The sequence below is a fragment of the Centruroides sculpturatus genome, unplaced genomic scaffold (assembly GCF_000671375.1).
Source record: "Centruroides sculpturatus isolate CEXI.00-Female unplaced genomic scaffold, Cexi_2.0 scaffold749, whole genome shotgun sequence".
Lineage (NCBI taxonomy): Eukaryota > Metazoa > Arthropoda > Arachnida > Scorpiones > Buthidae > Centruroides > Centruroides sculpturatus.
The window spans coordinates 237,751-263,690 of NW_019385022.1; the positions used below are offsets into that span (position 1 = coordinate 237,751).

The 25,940-nt window shown below is 33.7% G+C and overlaps 1 protein-coding gene across 1 annotated transcript in view; it reads right to left on the minus strand.

Moving 5' to 3' along the window:
- Window positions 1–3,281: 3,281 nt before the first annotated feature.
- LOC111633554 (phenylalanine dehydrogenase-like) overlaps window positions 3,282–25,940 on the minus strand; it is a 76,931-nt gene continuing 54,272 nt past the window's right edge. Inside the window, exons 4-10 of the mRNA XM_023378143.1 lie at window positions 18,202–18,400; window positions 10,766–10,858; window positions 7,307–7,410; window positions 7,123–7,218; window positions 6,868–7,011; window positions 6,660–6,749; window positions 3,282–3,703 (exon numbers count right to left, since the gene is read on the minus strand). Coding sequence (XP_023233911.1) covers window positions 3,482–3,703; window positions 6,660–6,749; window positions 6,868–7,011; window positions 7,123–7,218; window positions 7,307–7,410; window positions 10,766–10,858; window positions 18,202–18,400 — 948 coding nt within the window. The 3' untranslated portion in view covers window positions 3,282–3,481. The remainder of the gene's footprint in view (window positions 3,704–6,659; window positions 6,750–6,867; window positions 7,012–7,122; window positions 7,219–7,306; window positions 7,411–10,765; window positions 10,859–18,201; window positions 18,401–25,940) is intronic.

Consider the following 25,940-nt stretch of genomic DNA (forward strand, 5'->3'; position numbering starts at 1 on the left):
CGAACATTAGCTAAAAAAATGCTATTTGTAAGAAAAATGTTTTCTATATGAAAAGGATTTATTAAAAATTATACATTTGCAGCATTTTTATATACACAATCTGTTAATGTCTTCTTTTTGTAGGTACATTTTTGAATCGATCCCATGTGCCAGAGCCGCACGAGTAGAATTTATAAAGTCCATAAATTTTTAGACAGTACGACGCAGTTAACTTTAGTTGGTTCTCAACATATCTGTGGCTTTCCATTCGTAGAAATCTGTCAAATACAGTACATAATATTTTTAATTACTACTGAATGAGCTGTTAATATTCACGAAAACAATTATTTTAAGATATATTAATTAAATACAGCATTTTTAAAATTTCAGAAGAGAATTTACTTACCCTTCATAGTTTTGAATTTCAGTTTCTCAATTTCACAGGCAAATCCGTGTACAGGTACAGGACTTTCTCCAAATTCTCACGTAATCGAAGGAAAGTAGAAAATTCTTCGGAACATGAAGTCTCGCGACAGAATATAGACTTTTCCTCCACCAGCATTTGCTTATGTTCTAAACCTACACGCTTGTTAGTAAGATTTCCTTTTGAGGAGAAGCGCTTATCGCAATAACAACGAGTATTTTCTAATATATCCAACGCAATATTTTCCATAACGATTTCTTAGCAACGTAGCGGGAATACTTCACAACCAATTATCGATGATAAAGTGTGGTTTTAAAGCTAAAATATCGACAAAAAATTCCAAGCACACCGTACAGCACGACGTATACGTTATATGAACCTCACGACACTAGCGGCATCTCGTGGTAAAAACCAGAACTACGGCTACGGAATCGTTCTGTAATTAGACGCCAGTGAATTATCGTCGATGTTAAGCCTAACGAAGACTATTGCATCGTTAAAAATTATTTTTTTATTTTGTACGAACAAAATAAATATATTGAAAAATATAAAAACAATAAAAAATTATACTTCAGAATTTCATTTACTATCAAAAACGTAAAATATTTGAATAGCCGAAGACATAGCCAAAGATTACAGCGCCACAGCACTGGCGAAAATTTAAATTTGTCGACTGGAATTCCTTCGGATAACCGACCTTCGGATAAACGACGCTCTACTGTATTTTGATAAAAATAATGAACAATAATCATCTTTTAAAGCTATAATATAAACAATGAACATTAGACAAAAGACAAATTTGACGTTCAACAAACGAATAGCAGCAAATTTTGTGCGTAATAAATTAATTCTGACTGTGGTATATTACACCACTCAGAATTATGCTTGTCCAGCTGATTGACGTCACGAAGTAGCGATATCTCGTGGTAGAAAACAGAACTACTGCTATGGAATCGTTCTGTAGACGCCAGTATCCTCGTTTCAGCCATTAACACTTCCCCCTGGTATACAGTACAGTACCTCTAGGGATACAGATCCCAAGCTGAGAAACAAAATATTAGATAAATTAAAAATAATTGTTATTTTAAATATGAAAAACTATTTGGCAATTCACGTGCATTTAAATTTAGTATGAAAATTTGCTCGTCATAATACATGGCAAAATATAATAGAGTGTTTATAATAAATGATAATTTAATAAGAATTACCTTCGTTTTGCCATTTAAAATAAATGCACAGTAGAACTTGGATTCAGGGAGAACAGTGGAAACAGAAGACTGCTTAAAGATATTTTAAACTTGCTGTGTATTTTACAATATCTGGCTGTTTCTTAAATAATCAGTACATGGTTTAGTTACAGAAAAGTAAAATAATGTGTGATAAGAACAGAAATCAGAGATAGCCAATAAATTGATGAAATTATAAGGCTATTTTTACATGCCATGTAAAAGGTCTTTAAATAAGGTGGAAAATGTTAGTTTAATTTAAAAATTCATACTGGAAGTTTAAGGTAATTGATTCGACTGTTGTTCCAGTTGGTTTACATTTATTTTATTTTTATGTGACAACAGAATTTGTCACCAGACATGCCAAATGCCATTTTTTAACTAAATTTAATAATTATAAATTAATGATTTTGTTTATTGAGATGTAGTAGATATAACTTGAAGTGACACACTCAAAACTGCAACTACTGCATGCTAGGACAACAAAATTACAGATTATGCTGTCTAGGCTTCACAAGCAGGATTTTTGCCAATTTTTCCAACACAACTTATTCATTCTGCTTTTATTACTGTTTCTTCTTCTAAATTCTCTTAGGTTCTTAATGCCTCTCTTCCATTATGCAAGGAAGAAATACTGATATACATCTACCAATGTTTGATGTGAAAACTATCATACTACTATTTAAAACTTTGAAAACTTCATTCTGTAAATTGAAAGACACAGAAACTATATATAACAACGGTACAAAAACATGATATTGTTTAAATAACATTCTTGGAAAACATGTAATCGATTTTTATGTCCACTTAACAGAGGTTTTGAAAAATAATACAAAGTTTGTTATTATCTGCAGTAAGCAGTGCTTGATTAATCAAGGTAAAACAGAGTACATATCAACAGTCTTTTACACTATGCTGGTACAAATATTTGCTAGACCCAGCAGCCATTAAAGACAAGTTTTACTGTACAGTATATAAAAGAAGGATAAATTATTTTGTTTATATTTTTATTTAACTGTAATTTCTACATCAAACATGTAAACATGTCACTATAACAAGAGTTGTTTCTTTGTTTTTTATACATAACTTCTTACAAATGTTTAATCCTGAGATTTAATACAACATTCAAATAAGGAACAATCTTTAAACATTGAAAATTCAGATTAATATAAATAAACAATCTGTTAATCTTAAGTTAAATTACACATTTTACATATATTTATGATTGAGAAAATATTTGTATATCTCATTACAAAACTATATACAACATAATACTAATGTATCCTATTTCAAGTGCATCATTTTTGCAATAGTAAATGTCTTGAAATCAATTTTAAAAACTTAATACTGATTTCTCCATCAAACCAAAATGTGGCCTGAAGTTCTTTCAATTAAATAAATAATTATATAAGAGAAGGCCTTAATAAGAAATTCATAACTTACATATTTATTGAAGTCTTCCTATATTGTTTAATTATGTTTTAAAATTGAAAATATTATTATTATATTACTGTTCATCAATCAATGAAAATTAAGTAATTTGGAATAATGTTTATGAAAACTGTTTAAATTTTTTAAAAAGTTTTTAATCAAATAATGAAAATAAATTTGAATTTATATCTTTTTTATAATAGAAATATTTTTATGAAAAATGTTCAAAATAAATAAATAATTAGAATTATAATACAACCTAAAAAAAGTAACTTTTAAAAATTAAAATTAATTTAGTGAAAGTTTTAGAAAGAGAGAGGGGGAATACCTTCTAATTATAAAAATTTCTAAATAAACAAAATATAATATAATGCTTAATTTTTTATTAAAAAAATATATAAACTTTGATTTTATTTTAAATTTATGAAGATCCAATGGTTGCAAAGTTTCGACGTTTTCTCCAGAAATCTTTTCCCTGGTGCCACTCTCCCTCTACCAAACTTCTCACAATCATTTTGGCACGATTTGGCCACAATGGATGATTATGAAGACTCAATTCATTAGCTAGTTGATTGGCTGCTTCTAATACTGTAATGTGCTTTTTGCTAGCTTCGTGCAATATTTTCTTTGTTAAGCCATATATCTACACAGAAAAAGTCAAATAATTTAACACTTCCATAAAATATAGCAAAATAAGATATAATATACTTTAGATCAAATAAGTGAATTAAAATAAACAAATATTAAACCTTTCATATTCAAAAATAAAGAAATAGTTTTGACCTTTTGACACATACAGTCTTATACACAAAATCAAAATTTCTACTAAAGTGTATATGAGCCATTGAGAAGCCAATCAGTCTAAGTTCATTTTTTAAAAAATTTTAATCGGGATTTTCTGTCAAAAAGAAGTATAATGAGTAAAGTTTTCAAGCCTATGAAGCATAACTAAATTACCTCTCCTGTAATATTGTAACAACCACATTTAGATTGGCTTCTAAATGGCTCATATGCATATTAGATTTAAAAATAAATTATAAGAATTACAAATAGAAACAGTTATGTATTATATACAGGTAAGCAGAACTCTGATTATCCAATTATAATTATTAATTTTAATAAGAGATGGCACCTAATGCCTCACTCTAGTGCCAAATTCATTTCTAATCTATAATTATATATCCAAAATATAGCCTGATCATTTATGGCAGTTATAGGTGTATTTGATTATCCAAACCCTAATTAACTGAGATTCTGTGTTATCCAAGGAGAATCTTACTACTTTTCTTATAGTTTCATGAAAGATTTGCTATGAATGAACCAAGCATGTAAAAACCATAGTACTTTTAACCTGGACTGTACTAAGCAACTGACTTTTTTAAAATTCTTTTAGTTCTCTGGGCACTAGATAGCCTTTGTTTGATGCCCATTATGGGTTTGTCTAGACCCTGAATGAGAGTGGTAATGTCGTGAAGGTCATGAAAAATGATGCTAACATAACTGCAGAATATTGAATCAAAGAAGGGAAGAACTACTATAAAATATAACACTACTTCAACTGTCATATAACATTGGGCTATAATTTGATGATGATAATTATAAATTACTAAAATAGTTATATATAGCTATAAAATATAAAACTCTGACTTTTTAAAATGAACTTTAAAATGATAACACACATTACAAAATCTTTATGCTACCTTTTATCCTTTAACTTCAATGTGACACAAACCATTCATATTAATTAATTAATTTAAAATGCAGTAATAGACATTTCTATTGTAATTTACAGTAATACACATTTCTATTGTTAAACCTATATATTACATAGTATACAAAATGTACAGTACTTCTTATATATGATTGAATTCACTAATGCATAAAAAGAAGCTCAAAGGTGATACCATATAAATCGTTTATACTCATAATTTTTATTCCAAAATATCTATAGCCATCTATTTTATCAAAGTTTTCAGTTATCCAAGATAGAATCAGTCCATATCATCTCAGATAATCAGATTCTACTGTACTTTAAATTTATGAAATAAAGAGAATAGCCAGAGAAATGTGAAAAAGACTTTTTATAAAAAATGTTAATTATTATTAAAAAATTTTTATCGTAATTAAATATATAAAATTTATATTTTATTACTCAGAAATAAATATAATATATACTTTCATAATTATCATGTTTTATTTTTATACAATAATTTATTTGTATACTGTTTATTTTGTTTTATGATTTGTATTCAAACTATAAGATTTTATGATAAATTATGAATAAAACTTGGCAAAAATGATATTTACAGGATCAGATAATATAAAAATTCATGCATTTAAACATTAAGTTGTTTACATGCATGAACAAAAAGTGTGTTTATTACCAGTTGTACAAAAAATAATTACTAATAATATTAAGTAAATATATAAAATTAANAGCTTACAGCCACCACCTTCAGGCAAAAAAGAAATATTTATATGGGAGAACCTCTATATTTCTGCAGTAATGCCATGAATAGACAAACTTTAGAAATCCCACAACTGTAAGTAACTTTATTCAAACAATTTAATTTGTAATTTTGTACAAGTTGACCCCCCTATAACACTGTTGATTTTTCCGTTTTATCTGAATTACATGTTGTACGAGTCACTTAGATTTTACAAATATGTGAGCCGTTCACAGCCCGGCACACGTATTTGTAAAATCTAAGTGACTCGTACAACATGGAATTCTTATAAAACGGAAAAATCAACAATCTTATAGCGGGGTCGACTGTAATTATCATTGTTGTGTAATTTTTTTAAAGAAAAGATTTTTAAAAAATGTAAATAAAAGTATTAAAAAGTACATTAAAAAAGGAAAACAAATAAAAATTAAATACTTTAAAACTCAATTTTTTAAACTGAGTTTCAAACTCATTATCAACATTATTTTGGAAAATCAGGCAACATTACTTTTCCAACAAAAATCATAAATACTTTGCCTTTTAGTTAAAAATTATTATAATAAATTATGATATTATAAAAATAACTTCAGATTCATATTCTACTTCTGCAAAATCTAAAAGTGATGTATTCTTCTTAACAATCAAAATATCACATTAGTTGGTATCATTTTGATAAATTCCTCTAAACATTTAAACAATTGTTCAAGTATTAACCTTTGTAGAGAAGGTTAGTCAGATGTGGCACTATCACAATATAGTGGAGAATAAATGTGGGAAATTTTTAAAGAATTTTCCCACACATTTTTCTCATTTCCATTTTGGAAAAAATTTTTTTAAACAGTTACGTCTAGTAAATAAAAAAATCTTTCTTTATTGTCACATAATTCCTTTTTTGTGAATTTTTTTTCGTGGTAATTTTTGGCTAAGATTTTTTGCGGATATTGACGTCATTCTCCAGTGCCACGCAATCGCCTTTGATGGGTATATCCGTCAATCTGTTGAGGGTGATTAAGCTTTTAAAGTCATATATGCAACTAAATTTTATGATTATATAACTTAAAATTAAAATTTTTATGAGTTTTTTTGTTCTACATATGAACATTATCATTTAAATATTCATAATAAAGTTTAAAAAAATAAATTTTAATATACTGAATATTCCAATGTTTTATCAAAATGTTTTTCTATTTCTGGATCTTTGTATACTCGTCCATAATTTTCATGAACTGAATTTACCATAGCCTAAAATTTAAAAAAAAAGTAAAATTAATATAATATTAAATAAATACATAAAATTAATAATTAATTAATTAATTATAATAAATATTACTAATAATAAAATTTGAAAAAAAGATCTCACCATTCTATTAGGAAGAAATTCAAATACGTATGTTATTCCAGCATCTACAAGTAACTGGCAATCTTCTTCAGATTCTAATAGTGCATTAGCTGTACCACAGATAATTTTAGCTTTGATTTTGGGAATTATAGCAGGCTTCAATATCTAGGTTAAAATACACAATCTAATGCTATTTTAAATTCCATTTTCATACATTAATTCATTTTAATATATACTGTATATGTATTTTTAACAGGCAATTTATTAATAACTTACGTGTCCAATTGCACAAGGAGAAAAAATATCACAGTTATATTCAAGTATGCTCAGATCTCCAAAATTTACTTTTTCTACAGTCAAACGGCCTTTAGCCTATTAAAATATTTACCTTATAATATTTACCACACAAAATAATTCATTTTTAATCTCTTATTTTTAAAAAAAACACAAAAATGCATACTTTACAAGCAAGAACATCTCTTATGTCATCTATACGTTTTTGACTGGAATCTGTTACAAACACATGAGCTCCACAAGAAATCAATCTTGATACTACATCAAAACCTAGAAATGATATATTGAAATTTAAAAAAAAAATAAATATATATTTATATATCTGAGAATCAACTTATAAAGACAAAATCAGTACAGTCAAATACTAATATAGCAATTATCAATATAGTGATAAATCCCTCTAAATTTTAAGAAATATGCAATTTCTATTAAAATAGTGTAAAAGTTCTCTCAATTGAACAATATTCTCTATTGCAATAAATCTCTATTTAGTAATACATTTTTTTACTATACACATAAAATAAACAGTATTTTGTTTTCTCTACAATGATGATAATGCAGTTAATTTTAATTTATTCTGAATCAAAACATGATATTGTCTTAATACAATAATTCTACTGCAAATATTACCTGTTGTTAGTACAGACAAGAGCAGAGTTGCCAGATTTAGCATGTTTTTAGTGTTTTAACACCTACATTTATTGTTTAGCAGTTAAAATTAATTACTATTTTCTGCTTTGTTTAGCTAAAATGTAGCATTGGGCAAATTTTTTTATAATATATAATATTAAATGACAAATTTGACTTTTTCTAAGCAGTTTAGAGCTTTTTAGTTCTAATCTATCATTTTCAACTTTTCCAAGAAATACAGTAAACCAATACATTACAGTCAAAGCTCAAAATCCTCCACAACTTGATCTTATTACGTGAAAGTAATTGTAACAAAGCCTCTTTTATTTTTAGAATTAGAGCAATTGGCAGCACTAAGACAATAAAGTTTCCCAGAAAATATGTTTGTTACATGAGTTTAATATAGCAAAGTTCTCTTAGAAAGTGTACAGGAATGTCTTGGTATTGCAGATTACACCTATTAAAATGATTATAAAAAACATTCTCCTTAAGAAATTATATTTTAAAATTAGTTTTAGTTTAAAGCTGACTCTAATCTCTTTGGTTATAGCAATCTCTAGCATAGGGATCAGCAACATGTGGCCTGCATTGCATAAAACATGAATAAATGTATCAATTTCCCAGCTTAAGGAAGTATGCAGCAAAAATTCAAACGTTATTTTTTACAATTTTTGTATGTGAATAGTTTTTCTGCAATAAATTTAGTAAAAATTAAAACAAGAAACTGACTAACAGGCACATAGAAACTAATTTAAAACTAGCAGTGACTAATATTAACCAAATAATTCCAATATACAGTATTACATTTACATCAGTTCCAGAAGCTAAATTAAGTATACCTATTCTAATTTATAATTATATATGAATGAATAATTGTGATTTACCGACATTTTTTTCTCCTTCATTCAGTTAGATGAATGAAGTAATTATAGTTTTTCTCTTGTATGCAACCCACGTCAGTTCAAAAGATTTGAAATGCAGCCCTTACATAAAAAAATGTTGCCCATCCCTGCTCTAGCAGATGGTTTTTTTCATTTGAATAAAATCAAGTCAAAATGTCTGCAGATAAAAGGCACATCAGGTATATTATGCATGCTTTTTAAGTTCTGTAAAGGATATCATGCTATAAAAACAGTAAAAAATACTCATATTGTGTATGGGAAAGATGCTTCTAAACACTGAATGTGTCAAATGTGGTTTTGAAACTTTTGTTTGGGAAATTTTGAACTAAAAGATGTAAAATGTATAGGCCCTCAAAAGCTGTTGAAGAGAAATTGAAGGAAGAAATTGTTAAAGATTGACGAATAACAACTTGTGAATTTGCGACAAATCTTAGTGTGTCACAGACACATATTGTTAAAACACTTCATCCAATTGAAATGTTTGTAAAACATGGTGATGATTGTGTAATGCACACAGTTTCTTTTTTTCAATTATGAATAAAACAAACTAAACTGATTATAATTTTGTCTGAAAAAGATAGGCAGCTGTAAGGTTTTATTTTATTCTATAATTGGTTACTCATTGTTATCTTAGAGAATGTTTTTATGGATGAATGAAGTAATTATTGTTAAATCTGTTATTAACTGAAAATTTGTTCTAGCAGGTGGTGATTTTTCTGTTGAGTACTGAGGTACTACTGTATTTGATTAATGTGATTTTGATATACACAGTAACATCAAGAATTTTATTAATCACATTAATCAAGGGTAACCTGTCTACTGTGGAAGAGTTGTTCAGCCCCTTTAAGTTCTGTTATAGACAGGTTTGACTGTATTATATTATAGTACAGTAGAACCTCCATTATCCGGACCTCCATTATCCGGATTTTCGATTATCCGGATTGTTCAAAATAAACAAAAATTTTACGAATTTGCTGATTTGCACTTGGTGAATTACGACACTGTTTATGTACGTGATGGAATGCATAACTTTTTTTGTTTCAACAACGTCTCACCCGGCACAGTGGTCATAAACTCATAAATATATTTTACATAGTAATAAAAATATAACTTGACATACGTATTTATAAATAATTTATATTCAAATTACATCATTTCTATGACCAAGGGCGGCGTAAAGTAAGGACGACGTGGGCCATCGCCTATGCCTCGCAGTCCGAAGGGCCTCGTATGTCTTGATTTACGCAAATCAAGACCTACCGCAAAGAGAAGAGCGACAAGATACGGATAAGATCGTTCCAGTCAATTATAATCCATATATTAGACGGCTATATGGAGAAATAGCTAAAAAGAACCACATACGTATAGCCTACAGAAGGTGCGCTTCGATATTCAACATACTAACCAATGGAAAAGATCAACCTGATAAAGATAGGCTGTCAGGGGTCTACAGCATACCGATGATAGATCGCAGATGTGATAGAAACCTTCTGTATGTGGGCTCCACCAAACGATCCTTAGAGGTTAGACTCAAAGAACACGCTGCGGATATTCAGAAACAAAGGAGCATGATGGCTCTAGCAGTATATGCCTCGGATCCGGATATAGACCCCGAATTTATGAAAGCCCGAATTATCCGCACCACACGGCAAGTACACCATATCAGATGGCTAGAGGCAGCCAGCATATACTTAGCTAACCTTAAGGATAATCAATGCATCAATTATAAAGAAGAGATTACGTTATCAACAGCGTGGCTAGCGTTTATGAATGGTAATTTATGATACCCGTTTTGGAGTCGACTGCGCATGACATACAACGACGGAAACGGGAAACGTGCATTCGAACATACGTATTTCAAATTTAAAGTTTTTTATCAGCTGCATTTTTTTTCCCATCAGAGATTTTAAAAAAAGCCTGAAGAAGAACCGTTATAAGGGTTCGAAAACGTTAGTTTGGGTTCGTTTTTGGTTTGTTATGACATAGTAGACGCACCGGTAACAGGTTAGAAAGAGTTATTATTTTACCTTTATATATATAGTTAATGAATAATTACAATTTTTATATGATCTTAAAAAAAGAGAGAAACATACCTACAGATCCAGCCCCCTGAACTGCAACTGTTTTTCCTGCTAAACTTCCCATTTTCATATAATCAAGAGCTGCTTCCATTGCACAAATAACACCTGATGAAATATTACAGAATATTTTATCATCATTATTATACAGAAAAATATCAAAATAATTTGTGGAACTAATTATTATGAATAGAAAATAAAAATAAAATGATTATCTATACAGATTACTTTGAATAGTTAGATAACAAAATTTGATTGAGATTGTTTATTGTTTTCTTCATAGTCAGTAAATCTTGACATCATTTAGTAAACTGTGAGACACACAAACTGCTTCTTCTAATAGCCAGTATCTTATTTTAAACAATAGATGTTTTTGGCCCACTTTAAGCCAGTATCAGCTTGTGCATGGAACATTATTTAAATAAAAACATAAACTTTCATTAATAAAGAAAAAATATTTAAAAACACAGGAAGTCTAAACACTTTTAAACATTGAACATTCATTGTCAGGAACATGCCTTCATAAGTTATTTTGCCATGAATATCATTATAACAGATTATAAGAAAAAACATTTCTATATTAATGATGGAAAATACAAAAGCACAATTAAATTTAAATCTAAAATAATTAAGAAAAATAAAATAGTAAAAAATTACAATTTTCTACATGACAAAAATATTTACAATCCATTTCAAAGGCATGGCTAAGATGTAAAAAAACTCTGTAGTTAATAGAGACTTTAATACCATTGTCTTTTAAACTCCTTTGGTAAACCCATATTACTTCTGTTGTTTTGTGATTTTAAGGTTTCTAACTCTGCATTTTTCTATGTTTCTATCTCAAATACTGTGTGACAAAGAAGTGTTAGATCTACCTGATCTAATGCCTTTATAATGTCCTTTAACTCTTTCATAGACACTGCAGTTTATTTATGTTCAGATCCATCTGCATTGCTTAGAACCAATATTCTTTAAAACTCACTCTTATTCAACAGAATTGTTCTCTCTAATGTTCCTCAAAATTTTAAAAATAGTGGAGTTCCTTTTCTATGCTGGACCAGAGTCAAGGCATAGCAACCAAAACAAAACTAAAATTAAATGTGTCAGTGTCAGTATTCAGGAATTTCCTAACAATATGGCATGTATTCAATATAGTGGCCTTCTGTAGTGTGATGTATGTATTTCTATTATGTTGTACCCAGGCTTTTGTGTAGTGTGTGGTATCACACCTGTACAGGAGAGAATGACAGGTACAATAAGTACCCTATCCATCCTCCACAGATGCCTTATTTCCTGGGTGAGTTCTGTGTACTTGCTAATTTTTTCAGTGCTTGTGTTTTGTACATTGTGAGTGTTTGGAATGGCTATGTCTATAATGTATGTGATTTTATTGTGTTTGTCAATGAGTGTGATGTCTGGTCTGTTGTGGTAAATTGTTTTATCTGTGATTATGGCTCTGTCGTAATACATTTTGTGCGTGTTATTTTCCAATACTGTCTGTGGAATATACTTGTAGTATGGTTCGTGGATGTCTGCCAATTTGTGTTTCTTTGCAAGCTCTTGGTGTATTATATTTGCTACTTGATTGTGTCTATGTAAGTAATCTGTCTGTGCCAAGAGCTTGCAACCAGAAGTGATGTGTTGTATAGTTTCTGGCATGATGTGACATTTTCTGCATGTGTCATTTGTGAGTGTTGTATCTTTGAGTATGTGTTTTCTGTAGTTTTTAGTATTTATGACCTGATCCTGTATGGCAATCATAAAGCCTTCTGTCTCCCCAAAGAGGCATCCTCAATCTAACCAGCTGTTTGATGCAGTTTTGTCAACAAAATCCTGGGCCAGGTCATAAGGATGCCTACCATGGAGTGCCTTTCGAGTCCATGATTGCTTGATGGTATCTATGCTTTTTATATGTTGTGTCAAGTCTGTATGATGTGAGTGCAAGTTTAATGGAGTGTTATTTGAGTCTGCTAGAGTTACTGCTTTGTGTAACTGTGCTGTTTCTTGTTTCCTGTAGAAAAACTCTCACAATGACTGTATTTGTTTATAGTGAAGGTTAACTATGTCAATCAGGCCACATGTGCCATCTTTACGTGGAAGGGTTAATCTTTCTATGGCAGATTTAGTATGATGTTGTTTATGCTTAGTAAGTGTTGTTCTTGTTTTCCTTTGGAGTTGCTCAAGATCTGTGAGTCCAATGTATAACGTCAAAAGAGTAAGTGAGTACTGGGATGACATATGTGTTTATTGCTTTAACTGTATGTTTTGCATTTAACTGTGTTCTGAGGATAGCATTTAACCTACTTTGCTATTCTTTAATTAATCATTGCTTTATTTGTGTATGTTCTGTTAATTTGGCCTGTTGGAATCCTAAATACTTGTAGAACTCGCCCTCTTCCACGAATTCAATAACTTCTCCATTTCCAAGTGCAAAATCTTCTTTCTTCAGGACTCCTTTTTCTATGTGAAGTGTTTTGCATTTGCCTAGGCCAAACTCCATTTGTATGTCCTTAGTGAATGAATGTGTGATTTGTAAGAGTTGATGAAGTTGTTTTTGTGTGGATGCATAAAGTTTTATGTTGTCCATGTACATGAGATGTGACAGCGTAAACTGTGTTGTTTTTTCATGTCTGATATTGTAGCCATATTGCTTGTTGTTTAACACATTGGATAATGGGTTCAGGGCTAGACAGAACCAGAGAGGACTCAAGGAATCTCCTTGAAAAATTCCTTGCCTAATGAATATTTTGTTTGTTTGTATGGAAATGTTACTAACCCTGAGATGCAGTGTTGTTCTCCAGTGCTGCATAGTGTTTTGGATAAATGCAATAAGTGATGGATGTATTTTGTACATGTGCAGAATATGTAGTTGCCAACTGTGTGGAACGCTGTCGAATGCTTTTCTGTAGTCTATATATGCCATGTATATGTTTCTGTGTTGTTTGTGTGCTTGTCGTAGAATGACTGAATCTATGAGTAACTGTTCTTTGCATCCACTAGCGTAGCGAGAGGGTCTATCACGCCCTGGGCACCAGTCGCAGAGGGGTGCCAAATGATCTCCAAGACAAACAAGATTTCTTTCTTGAGGGGGGCTCCAATAAAGTGTCGTGCCCTGGGCACCAGTTATGTTCGCTAAGCCACTGTTTGCATCCTCTGTGATTTCTATGGCAACCTTTTTGTTGTTCTGTAAGAATGTCATGTTCTTCAACATGTTTGTATATTTTGTTTGTGATACAGGATATCACAAACAATAATTTCAATAATTTGTAGAGTGTTGGAAGACATGTAATTGGTCTGTATTGTATGGGGTCTGTGATGTTGTTGTTTTTAGGTTTCATGTAGGTGATGCCCTGAGTAAGAAATTTGGCTTGTCTTGTGGATTGATGATGATGTGTGTTAGATGTTTAGCTAGTTCCTGGTGCAGTGATGTAAACTTTTTGTACCAGAAATTGTGAATGTTGTCTACACCAGGTGTCTTCCAGTTGTGTGTTCTGTTAACAGCATAACGGATGTCGTGTATGTTTATTTCAGCACAGGGCATAGTTGGTATGTTATGCAAGTTTGCAAGTTTCTGTTCTTTTCCTCGATCCAGCCTGCATCAGCATTGTGTGTAACAGCATTGGACCAAAGAGAAGACCAATAAGTTGTGAGTTCTTCTTCTGTTGGTGTGCCACTGTGCTGTGTATCAGTGTTTGTTTTGGTACTGATTTGTCTGTAGAAAAGTTTTTCGTTGTTTGTGAATAATTTATTGTGTTGTTTTCGTAGTGTACATGTCTTGTATCGTTTGAGTCTACGTGCTTTGGCTGCGAGTTTCTGTTTTAGTGTATCGATGTATTCTGTAATGTGTGTGTTGTGATGTTCGTGTTTTGTGTGTGTTTTAATTTTCTTGAAAATGTTTTTGAGTTGTTTCTTTAATTTAGGTGTTATGTTATTTTTAGTGTATTGTGTCAACCTGCCTAATTGCTATTGTGTCATTTATTTGTGTTTCTATTCTTCTCTGCCAGGCAGGCTTGTGATAGAATTGTGTTTTGTGTGTGTCTGTATTTTCAGTCCATGGTGTGTTACTACTGTGACTGCCCCAGCATAAACTAATGTATAAATGTCTGAGAGTGTAGAAATTGAATGAATGTAGTGTGGTAGTAAATGAGTGTTTACATAATTTAGTGTTTTTCCTACTTTCTTTGACGTGTTGATTTTCGGTATTCGTGGTCTTTGTGTGGGATCTGTACCTGTATATTTAGTGAGTGTTTCCTGAAATATAAGTGAGAGGATATTAACTAATTCTATGTTTATGTTATCAGTGATGAATGAGGAAGTGCCTGTAGTATCATTAATAATAGTTGTTGTATGTGTGCTATTATCAATGCTTATTGCTGGATTATCCCGACAGGTTACGTGATCTTCATTAATAATGTTAAATGTTTCTGTCTGTTGATGTATTTGATCAGCAACCTGTTGTTTGATAAGTTCAAGTGTTGTTTGTGAGATAAGGTAGTTGTGTATAATTGTTCTTTTTTGATCGACAACCCTTTGTTCGATGACAGTGAGGTGAGGATATTGTTGTGTGAATCTATGATGTAGTTGTTTTCTGTATGCTGTCATGTTTGTTTCAAGTTTTGTGATCGTGTAGTAAGTATGGATGATAATCTCGTTAATTTCTGATGTCCATTTCATCCATTGGCGTGGTTTTCCAGCTTTTGTGGTCTGTGGATGCATTGCCACAGAAACACCAAGGCTAGGTTGATTTCTCACATCTGTTGAGGGCATTGCAGTAGCCATGCTTGGGCCGGTGCTGCTTTCGCCACCAGTAACCAAGGAAGACTGTGGCCTATTTTTCGAATGTGAGCCTCTGCCTAATCAACGAATGCAGACCTTGTTAACCAGGGCAACGTCCAAGCCAGTATTATTATTATATCGCAAATGTCATATTCAGCTTATACTGGTGCTAAATGCTATGCTGGACTAAACTCGAAGCATTAGCTACCAAAACAAGTGTAATATTAAGCATCTGTGTTATTAGAGTATGTGTCCATGTCTAGAAACTTTTTAACAATGTGATATGTGTTCAGTATTGTGATTTTCTGTAGTATCATGTATATGTTTTTATTAAGATTTAATGTTTCTAGACTTTTGTGTAGTGTATATGATATGACATCAGTGGAAGAGAGGACAATAAGCACAATAAACCTATCTATCCTCCATAGGTATTTTATTTCTTGGGTGAGTGGAGTGTACTTGTGGATTTTTCCAGTGTAAACATTTTTCATGTTATGAGTGTTTGAGATGATACCTTGTAAATTGTCCATTGGTATGTCATACTTTATAATAATAGTAAAAGCTAAAATAGAGCAAAATAGTAAAAGCTAAAAAGGCATTGGATTATAAGCAGTTAGGAGCTAAAATATCAAAGGCCCGTAGATGGATGAAGAAAAATGGAGTCACTCTCATTAGAACCGACATGGCCAAAACTGTGGTAGTTATGAAGCAGCAGACATTTGAGCAATTGCTGTTAGATTATATCAATCTTACCCAATGTGAGCGAGTTGACAATAACATGGTTGAAAAATTGAATGCAAGAGTCAAAAGGTTCGCCAACACCAAGTTATCTAAGAGGTTAGAACTTAAGAGCATTTTACTGGACTCTCCGGACATGCCTAAATTATTCGGGTTTGTCAAAACCCATACGATAATGCACACTTTAATCGCACCAGACTTAGAAGAGTACCAGTTCACTATATCCAATAATGTAGACCTCATAGCACTCCTGAAGCAGATTGGTACCCCCGAAGTTCCTAACTGTACTTGATTTTAAATCACTGTACCCTTCTGTACTTCTACCACCAGCCTTTTATGCAGTAAGAGATTTGTTATTCAAAATAGTAGAGGATGTTAATTACCACCATCAAATTTTGGAGTTGGCACATTTATTGTGCTATAACTTGTTCTTTCAGTTCAAAGGCACAGTTTACAAACAAAGAAGGGGTGTACCAATAGGGAGCCCAGTCTCGGGAGACCTTTGTGAACTGGTGATTAGACTCCTAGAAGATAAACTACTTCCTGACCACCTCCACAATATAATTATGTATAAGAGGTATGTGGGCGATATACTCATCTTATGGAGGTGTAAGCCTGATATGCCAGCATTCATAGCATCATTTGATAACAACCTGTACGGCTTAACTCTGGGTATTGAACAGGAAAGCTACACCCAGGTTCATTTTCTTGATGTCAGCATCATGGTTAAAGGATCAACCATCAGCACAGAAGTATACAGAAAACCGCTCGCAGAACAAATATACATTCCAGTAGGGTCATGTGACCCGAGGCAATATAAAGTAGCAGCATTTAACACCTTGGTTAAAAGGGCTTACACCACTCTTTGACATCGCATGCATTTGAAACAGAAATCAACACACTTAAGAGTATTGCTGAACACCATGGGTATGGTAAACTGATAACTACCTTAGCCAAAAAAATGCTTCATCCCCAACGAGCAGAATGTCCGGAAACACAAGGGAAAGAACCTAAGGACAGAGTTTCTATCACTTATAATCCGTATTTAAAGAAACTACATACCAAGATCACTAAGAAAAGACAAGTTTCCATTGTATTTAGACGATGTCCTACAATATTTCGACTGCTTAGTAATGTGAAAGATACTCCGCAACAAGACATGCTGGCTGGAGTATACACCATCCCGATTAGGAATCTCAGATGTGATAAAGACTTAATATATGTCAGCTCCACAAAGAGATCTTTAGGAGTGAGGCTTAAAGAGCATAAAGCGGACATCCTCCACAAGAGGCCTACAACCGCCTTAGCACAGTATGCCACGGACCCTGAGATACAACCTTTATTTAATCAAGCCAGGATAATGTACACCACACACCAGACATACCATTTGCGTTTGAGGGAAGCGATTTATGTACACAAGCAGCTCAGGGTAACAATTGTATCAACAGTAAAGATAAAATATCCTTATCAGTAGCGTGGCAAACCCTGGGATATGACACGACAAGATGAAAGTTAGGCTCACAACGGCACATGCGCAAATGATGACGACGACTGCATGGGTTTCTGACGATATTCCATTTCAGAATTCTTTCAAAAAAGATCAGCTCAATCGAATGTAAATTGGTTTGCCCGTTTTTTCACCTGAAGAAGAACCAAAGGTTCAAGAACATTAGTAAAAGACGTAAAAGTTGAATTAAGCACCGTTTTTGGTTTATGTTGGAAGTAAGTTTTAGAAGTTATGGTGTGTTGTGGATGTAATATTGTCATACTTTAAATACCATTCCAGATGCACAGCATATAAAGTGATGTGGATTATGTAATGGTTTAATTTTTATTATAGTGACTTTCTACAAGGTATTGTTGCTTTATGTGGCATATGCTGCTGCATGTCATCTGCATGATATTATGGTTATTAACTCCATCTTATCTAACATTACCTCTGCCTAAAAGTTTTGCAGGATTTCCAGAACCTCCGATATCTTCAGGTATGCAAACTGCCCATCTTGTACGAGAGTGGACATTATATAAATCTTGAGGATTTGTACCTATATCCATTGCTGTAACTTGAAATAAAATATTAATACTACTTAAATAGCATGAAGAATAAAAGTAAATGAAACTTAATATTAATTTTAATCACTAATAAATGTTATGCATTAAAAAAGCATTTCAAATGTAAATAAACATTTATTACATTTATTTTATTAATTTTAAAATTCTACTGTTTTAAGTCATATCATAAAATTGAAATAGTAGTATTAAGTAAATACATTTATCAAAACTTAATAGATATATAGTTTTCTGAAAATGAAATCACCAGAACAGTAAATTAATTAATTATCCACACTTTTTATTTTTCTCATTCTTTCCACATGTAAGAGAATTTAAGTTTCTAACTCTATGATCTTTTACAATTTGCCCTATACATATAGGACCAGCAATAAGTCTCTAAAAGCTTTAAAAATTCATAGTAACAATGAAAAAGCATTATATTGAAGTGTGACTTGCACTATAAGTGTTATTGGAATAGGATTCTTTTTGACAGAAAAAAAATCAATAAGTGGCACTGAAGGCCTACTTCATGCAATGAAAATGACTACTACATGTTCAATTTGTTTATTACAGCAGTAACTCTGATAGTAAGTATTTAATATGCCCTCCACCCAGTGGCAGATTTCTGCCAGGTGCACGAGGTGTGCACCTGGGGCCTCAGAAATCAAAGGGGCCTCAAAATTCACTCTCAGAATAAAAATCAGTAGTAAATTTTAAAATAAATTATTTTTTATATCCATGGATTACTAATTTTTTTGTTTTTAACACTTTTACCTGTTGAAACTTAATAATTCTTGTACCAATAAGTTTCACTTTTCATAATTAATACAATCTAAATATCAGTAACCTTTTAAATACAGTTAATCAGGTGCAGTTAGATCAGTACTTGCTATGTATTTATCGATGCCATAATGGGCTAGGGCCTCAACTAAATTCAGACTGTTTGAAGGGATCTTCCCCTTTCGTTCCATGTCTGCTATGGCTTCAGGGGATAGGTTGTTGTAGTCTATCCTGGTCAAGTACCGGTTCCAATATATTCCCTTGATTTTTAGATTAACAGGGGTCACATTGGCCAGAACCAACAAGGCATTTCTCGGTGCAGTCCTGTAGGCACTACAAATCTGCAGCATTGCTCTCCACTGAATGGAGAGAAGTTTCCTCTTTATGTATTCTTTGCTTGCTTTCTCACCCCAAATTTGCACTGCATATAGTAGTGCTGGCTGTAATGCTCCTTCATAGATGATATTGCTGTCTCTACTGTTCAATCCTCACTGGTTTCTGGCAATGTGACACAAATGGTTAGCCTTCTGTGTAACTTTTTTACACATCTCCTGTATGTGGTGGCTCCAACTAAGTGTAGAGTTGAAATACAGGCCTAAGTATCTGAGTTGAGAGACTATCTTCATTTTATTGTTGCTTATATAAATGCAGAGAGGCTGTTGAAGTTGTTTTCTCAATTGCAATCTAGAACAGACTAGAGCCTCACATTTACTGTAGTTAATTGAGAGTTTGTTATATTCACTCCAGTTATGTATTTCTTCCAAGATGTTATTTGCCTTCTTCTGTAATTTATCACTATTCCTGTGGGCTAGGAGGACCAGTGTATCATCTGCGAATCCTTATAGTCTGACATCTTCTTCTGTGATTAGCATGAGGAGGTCATTGTATACCAGGTTCCAAAGGCCAGGTCCACACCTGGACCCTTGGGGACAGCCCCTTGTCATTTCTTTTGTCACTTGAATGGTGCTAGTGATGACCCCCACTTTTCTGTGATTTAAGTAGCTCCTAGTAAGGTTGTAGATGTTGTTTGGAAAGTGAGTCCTTTGTAACTTGTTTAGAATGTTCAGCCACCAGAGATGGTTGAATGCCTTATGGAAATATATGCTGATCAAATAGAGAAGAATGATTGATTTTGTCGATCATTCTTCCATGCTCTCTGAATGAAGTCTTTTGCGCTTTGAGCAGCATCAATCATCAATCTTCCTTGCGAAGCCAAATTGGCTGTCATGCTGCTGTTTGTGTTTACTTAAGTGCCAAGTGATCCTTCCAATTAAAAGGCCATCCAGTACTTTCCCCATTGCAGGGAGCAAGCTGATTGATCGGTAGTCTTTGTTCAAGGTGGGGTTGACTGTTTTTGGTATGAATTTCACACTGGCCACTTTCCAGTGGTCTGGGAAGTGGCCAGTTGAGAGGCAGGAGTTAAATAAAATCACAAAAGCTATTGGCACCTCTTCGAAAGCTACTTACAGTTTCTGTGGTGATCCCATCAATGCCAGATGCTTTTTTATTAGCCAGGGTTTTCACTGCATTCCTCACTTCTGTGAATGAAAACTGTTTATCATTGTCTGTGCTAATTGGCCTGTCAGGTGTGTACTGCCTGGTCCTCCTCCCACCCATCCACACAAAAGTGGGTGTTCAGAAGGTCCTGTATGCTCAAATTAATATTATTGTCTGCATTGAAGATGTGTAGAATGTTTGCCTTTTTGATTCCTTTAAAAACTATCTGGTAGGAGTGGCTCCATGGGTTTTTGTTTTGCTGACTGTAGTATTCTTTCCATGATGTATTCCTTTATTTTCTTGTATTCTTTCTGCTTTTGTTGTTTTATCATCGCGCTCTGCTTGCTTTGTAGGTGTTGCCAACATAGTCTGACTTCTCTCTTCAGCGTTTTCAGGCTTCCAGTTCACCAGCGTGTGCCTTTGTGTGTCTTCCGCTTTCTAGTTGTAGCTTGGTCCTATTGCTCTTGACATTGTTTCAGTTAGTCTGTCGGCATATGTATCAATCTCATCTGGGGTGTTAAGCCTGGACTCCACATTACCGGAATCCGCAATGTAATCCTAAAACTGAAAGCCAAACTGACGAAACTTTCAGTTTTGTAACATTCAGTTGGACAGAAACAAGAGTGAAAGCAGAGTTAAAAATTATTTAACTTTTCCGTTTTCCTCCCACGCTTCTGTAGTACTGCAACCAATAAAAACGCAAGGATTTGTTACGCGTAGTCACGTGCATTAGTCACGTGTAGTTTGATTGTCGTAATGGCAGAAAGTGTAGTGAAAATGATGAGGAAACAAATAGATTTGGAATTCTTCATCGAAGAAGTTAGAAAATAAAATGTAAATAATTCAAAGATTATTAACAATTTCATTGTTAATAAATGCAGAGAAAGCATGGCAAAATCCATAGTGTCATCCATGTTTGACTCTACGACAATTACAGAACTGATCAACAGATGGCACATTTCTAGTGGTGTCAACTTAAAACAAAAACATAACTGAAACGAAAACTCTATATGTTTCAGTTCTGTTTCTGAGTTTCTGTTTTCAGGTAATGTGGAGTCCAGTCTTTAGGGAGTCTTAATTGTTGTGTTCTCCAACGTTCAGTGAAAGCATGCATGAAAAGGTCCCAGTTCGTTCTCTTTTGTGTAGTTGTTGTCGGTAGTAATTGCCTGGAGAATGCCACTTAATTCAGTGAGGATGTAGTGGTGGTCACTCGCTGAAAGGATTAGTTGTGTTTCACACCACTCTATGTAGCGGCCCATCACTGTGGGGGCTATGCACATGTTGATCCAACCTCTGGCCCTGCCTGTGAAAAAGGTAGGGATATCTGAAGTATTCAGTGACAAGCAATCATTTGTGTCTATCCAGTCACTCAGCAGTCTGCCCCTCTGATCCTCTTCTTTGTGGAACCACAGGGGAGATTTTTTTGTTTACGTCCCCAGCCACTATGTAATGCTTGCTAAAAGCTTTGATGATGCCTGGTTTTTAGCACCAAGAGAATATTGGTGCGGCATTTGTACTGTATAACTACCCATAAATTGGCCTTCAAGCTTGGACTGCACTGTACTGTCCCGCAGGCACTCCTGGCAATCACTAAGCACTAGAGCATGTTTATGAAGATTGGTTTCCTTGTGCCAAGACTATAGGCATTTACACAAATAGTACAATGGCTCTGCACTCCATCTACAGCTCTCACAACAGGGGTGCAAACATCCTTTGTATTCACCACTACTTAACTACCACACCCACAGCCACATGATCTATTTCAGGTGGGTCCGTGGGCAATCTGGTGTTTTGGGTAATGAGGCAGATGACCAGCTGGCCAAGCAGGCCGCTGCCTCCAATCTAAACCTGAGCTACAGCAAGATTCCCATCTCAAAAATAAAGCAGTGGACTCTAGAGCTAGCTCGTTTGAGTTTACTGCTTTATTTGCATTTTATTTGCTTTATTTAATGGCAGGAAAACTGAATAACAGCACAATGGGAAGAACAATGCACATCTTCATCCCGAATATCAGCAGCAGACTTAAATGGAAACACTTTGTTCCAAACTTCCTCATGACTCAGTTAATTACTGGTCATGGTAATTTTAACTCGTACCTGAAGAGGTTCCATCTGAGAAGCTCAGATGTGTGCCCCTGTGATAAAGTCTCAACGCAGGACAACCAACACTACTCGTGGGACTGAAAACTCTTCACAGAGGAGAGAACAAGACTAATGGGTCATGTTCTACTTGCAGGGAACAATTGGCCCTTCTGCAATAGCAGTCTTCTTGAAGATGAAAACATCTATTGACATCTGAACAAGTTTCTAACAACAACTGCAGCGCTCAACTCATCGCACAACAGCCAGCCACCAATGGTAATCGTCAATCTGTACTTACTGTTTAAATCCACTACTGCAATCACAAGAATTTCTCTTTCTGTGCCTAGAAATAGGTGTTTTTTGTTGTAACTCTGTTCCCCACTTTATGTATCTAGCCTATACTATCATTGTCAGGTACACAAAATGTACAAAATTATAGTTGTTTTGTAACATCTGTCTATTCTAACTGTACAAATATGTTATTGTGTTCGTTATATTACAATTCATCTTGATGTATTGGTTTGTTAGGTTTTTATGCTCCTATAATCAATTGCACAAAATATGTATAATTGACCTGGTTAGTCACCTATATTTGGGTTTGTTTAATTGTATTTATGTTTGTTATTTTCCTCCACATGTCGATACACAAATATGTATAATTACTCTGTTTTTCTTATAACAGCAACTGTTTGTCAACTATGTTTCAGTCTTCTGTAACAATTGCATAATCGGTATGGAATTGGCTTGTTTAGCTGTCATACCAGGCGCACCCTACTGTCATACTGTAATTTCACTGATGGCTAACCACCACTTGACTATACTTGTGCCATTTGGCTAGATATTGCGCTGATCGACTAAGTCATCACATGTGTATTTTGTATCTTGTACCTTGTGTTTTGTTTTTGTAAACTTATTACGTTGTCAATATATGCATTGCAGGCACCATGAGCTCCCAACTTTAACTCCCCCTCTGACCCACTTTCACCTCCTATTCTTCACCTTACTTCTTATTTCATTATCTTTCTCCCCATAACCTCCAGGTCATACCTTTGAGTGATACCTGGAGCACCCTCCTAAAACTAATGTCTAAAAAATGATGACATCTAACTCTTCCACACAGCCTTCATCATCATCTGCAGGCAAGAAGTAGACACTTATAATGTATAGAGGAGGTTCTTAGTTTATCACAACTGTTGCTATTCGGGCTGAGCTAAGATCAGTTATTACTGCTGCGTCAATATTTGTATTTCGGAGGATGACTCCACTTTTAGGTTTGTTGTCCTGGCCATTGCTGTACACTCTCCAGTTACTGAGACAGGCAATTGAATTGTTAACAGTGTATGGCTTCTGAATTAAGATGATGTCTGTCTGTGTTTACATAGTTGGCCATTTTAACAACTAATGAGGTAGCTGCTGTCCCTCTCTGTGTATTTATCTGCAATATGTATTGTGCCTTGTATCATGTCCTTTCCCCTCTGGTAGCTTTTTGTTAGCTTTTGTGTAGTTTGTGCACTTTGCTTCCTCTTCAAGATTTGGGTATTCTTTGTATTTATGTTTTCTGGCACAGTGGCTGCACCTCTCCCTTGAGTCACATTGCCTTGCCAGATGTCCAAAGTCAGTGCATCTGAAGCACCTTGTTATAGGAATGAAATCATCCACTAACAGAGTGCTCCAATCATAGTGGAGCCTTTTTAGGTTTATCAGTGTGGTCCTGAGCATTGGGGTTACACTGAGAACAATGTGTTACCTGTCCTCCCAGTTTTTTGGAGATATGGCTGTTTTGAATTCTACTTCTGAGCCGTATGCCTCTCTGAACACCTTTTCCTGCAACCCTCTGTTTTGGTCATATACTTTATTCACTACCTCCTCCCAGATGTCTTTTTTCGGTACATTAAGGATAATCACCCTTGGTCTTCGCTTCAAGGGTCTGGTGATTTTCACTTTTCCCTTTATAGCTGGCTGAGCTTCAATTGCCTGCTTTAGTATATTGAAGTCTTGCTCCATTTGTACCCTTATTTTCAGTGATCCACTTGGGAGAGATGTTATGCTCTTCACCTCTAGGTTAAGGCTTGTCGGATCAACTGTCTCTTGCAGTGCATTTATGACTTCTGTTGGGCATAGTTATTCCCCTTCTGAACTTGTGTTTGGAGATATTATGAGCTCAGGGTGTTTTCCTGCACTTTCCTTTCCTGACATCAGTTCAGTGATTAGCTTTGTAGATCCACTTCCCTTCCATGGATCTTGTTTAATAACATCAGCATAAGTGGGTTTTGTTATTGGGCCTGAATTTCTCAGTGCCAAATAGGTTGTGTGCAGCAGCGTACATGTCCAATGCCACTTGCCTAATATTCTTACGGTTGTTCTGCTTTACAGATCTTTTTACAGGAAGGGCTTCCTGAATAGTGTTCAGCCCTTTGGAGATAGTCTCTAACAAGGTTTTCTCAGGAAATTCATTATTACCCGTAGTGTTACAATTATAACCGACAATGGTAGACAAGCCATTCACTGATGGCTAACCACCACTTGACTATACTTGTGCCATTTGGCTAGATATTGCACTGATCGACTAAGTCATCACATGTGACCAAACAACAGAATCTGTTCTTCTGTATTGAAGAACCTTTACCACCATAGGATGATGAACCCAGCGATAAGCCACACTCAAGGAAAGAGCTTACGATAGTGTGGTGCCCAACCACGTGGTGTGTGTTTAGAACAATTCCAAAATACACTACACATTAATATGGTTCCTGCACAATGTTTGATAATGCCATGTGACAAATGTTTCCATTTGTGCAGTATCTGCCAGTAAAAATTGGTGTAGAGATTGCAATTTGTATAGATAAATATTCAAGACACTGTGAAGGATGTTTAGTTTGATTTGATGAAGAATGCCTCCTGGAAGAACTTTCAATAGAAAACTGGTTCCTACACAGTCTTGTTTCCATTTCTTCTGAAGGATGTATTTCATGTCAGTGTTATCTATCAGTGATTTTTTCAAAACATTTTCTTTCCAGTCAAAAAAAAATCTCCCATCTTGAGATTACTTATAGTGCAAACCACCCTTTGTTGCAATGCTTTTTCTTTTTCTTTTTGATGGGTTTTTAAAGTTTTTAGAATATTTGGCTGACCCTGTATATATTTGCACTATAATATTTTGAACTTATAGGTAAAAAAATTTTAAAATTCTTATAGTATATCATTCCTTAAACAACCATGGTGTTATTATTTTATCATTCTGAATCAAATATTGACAGTATATGATC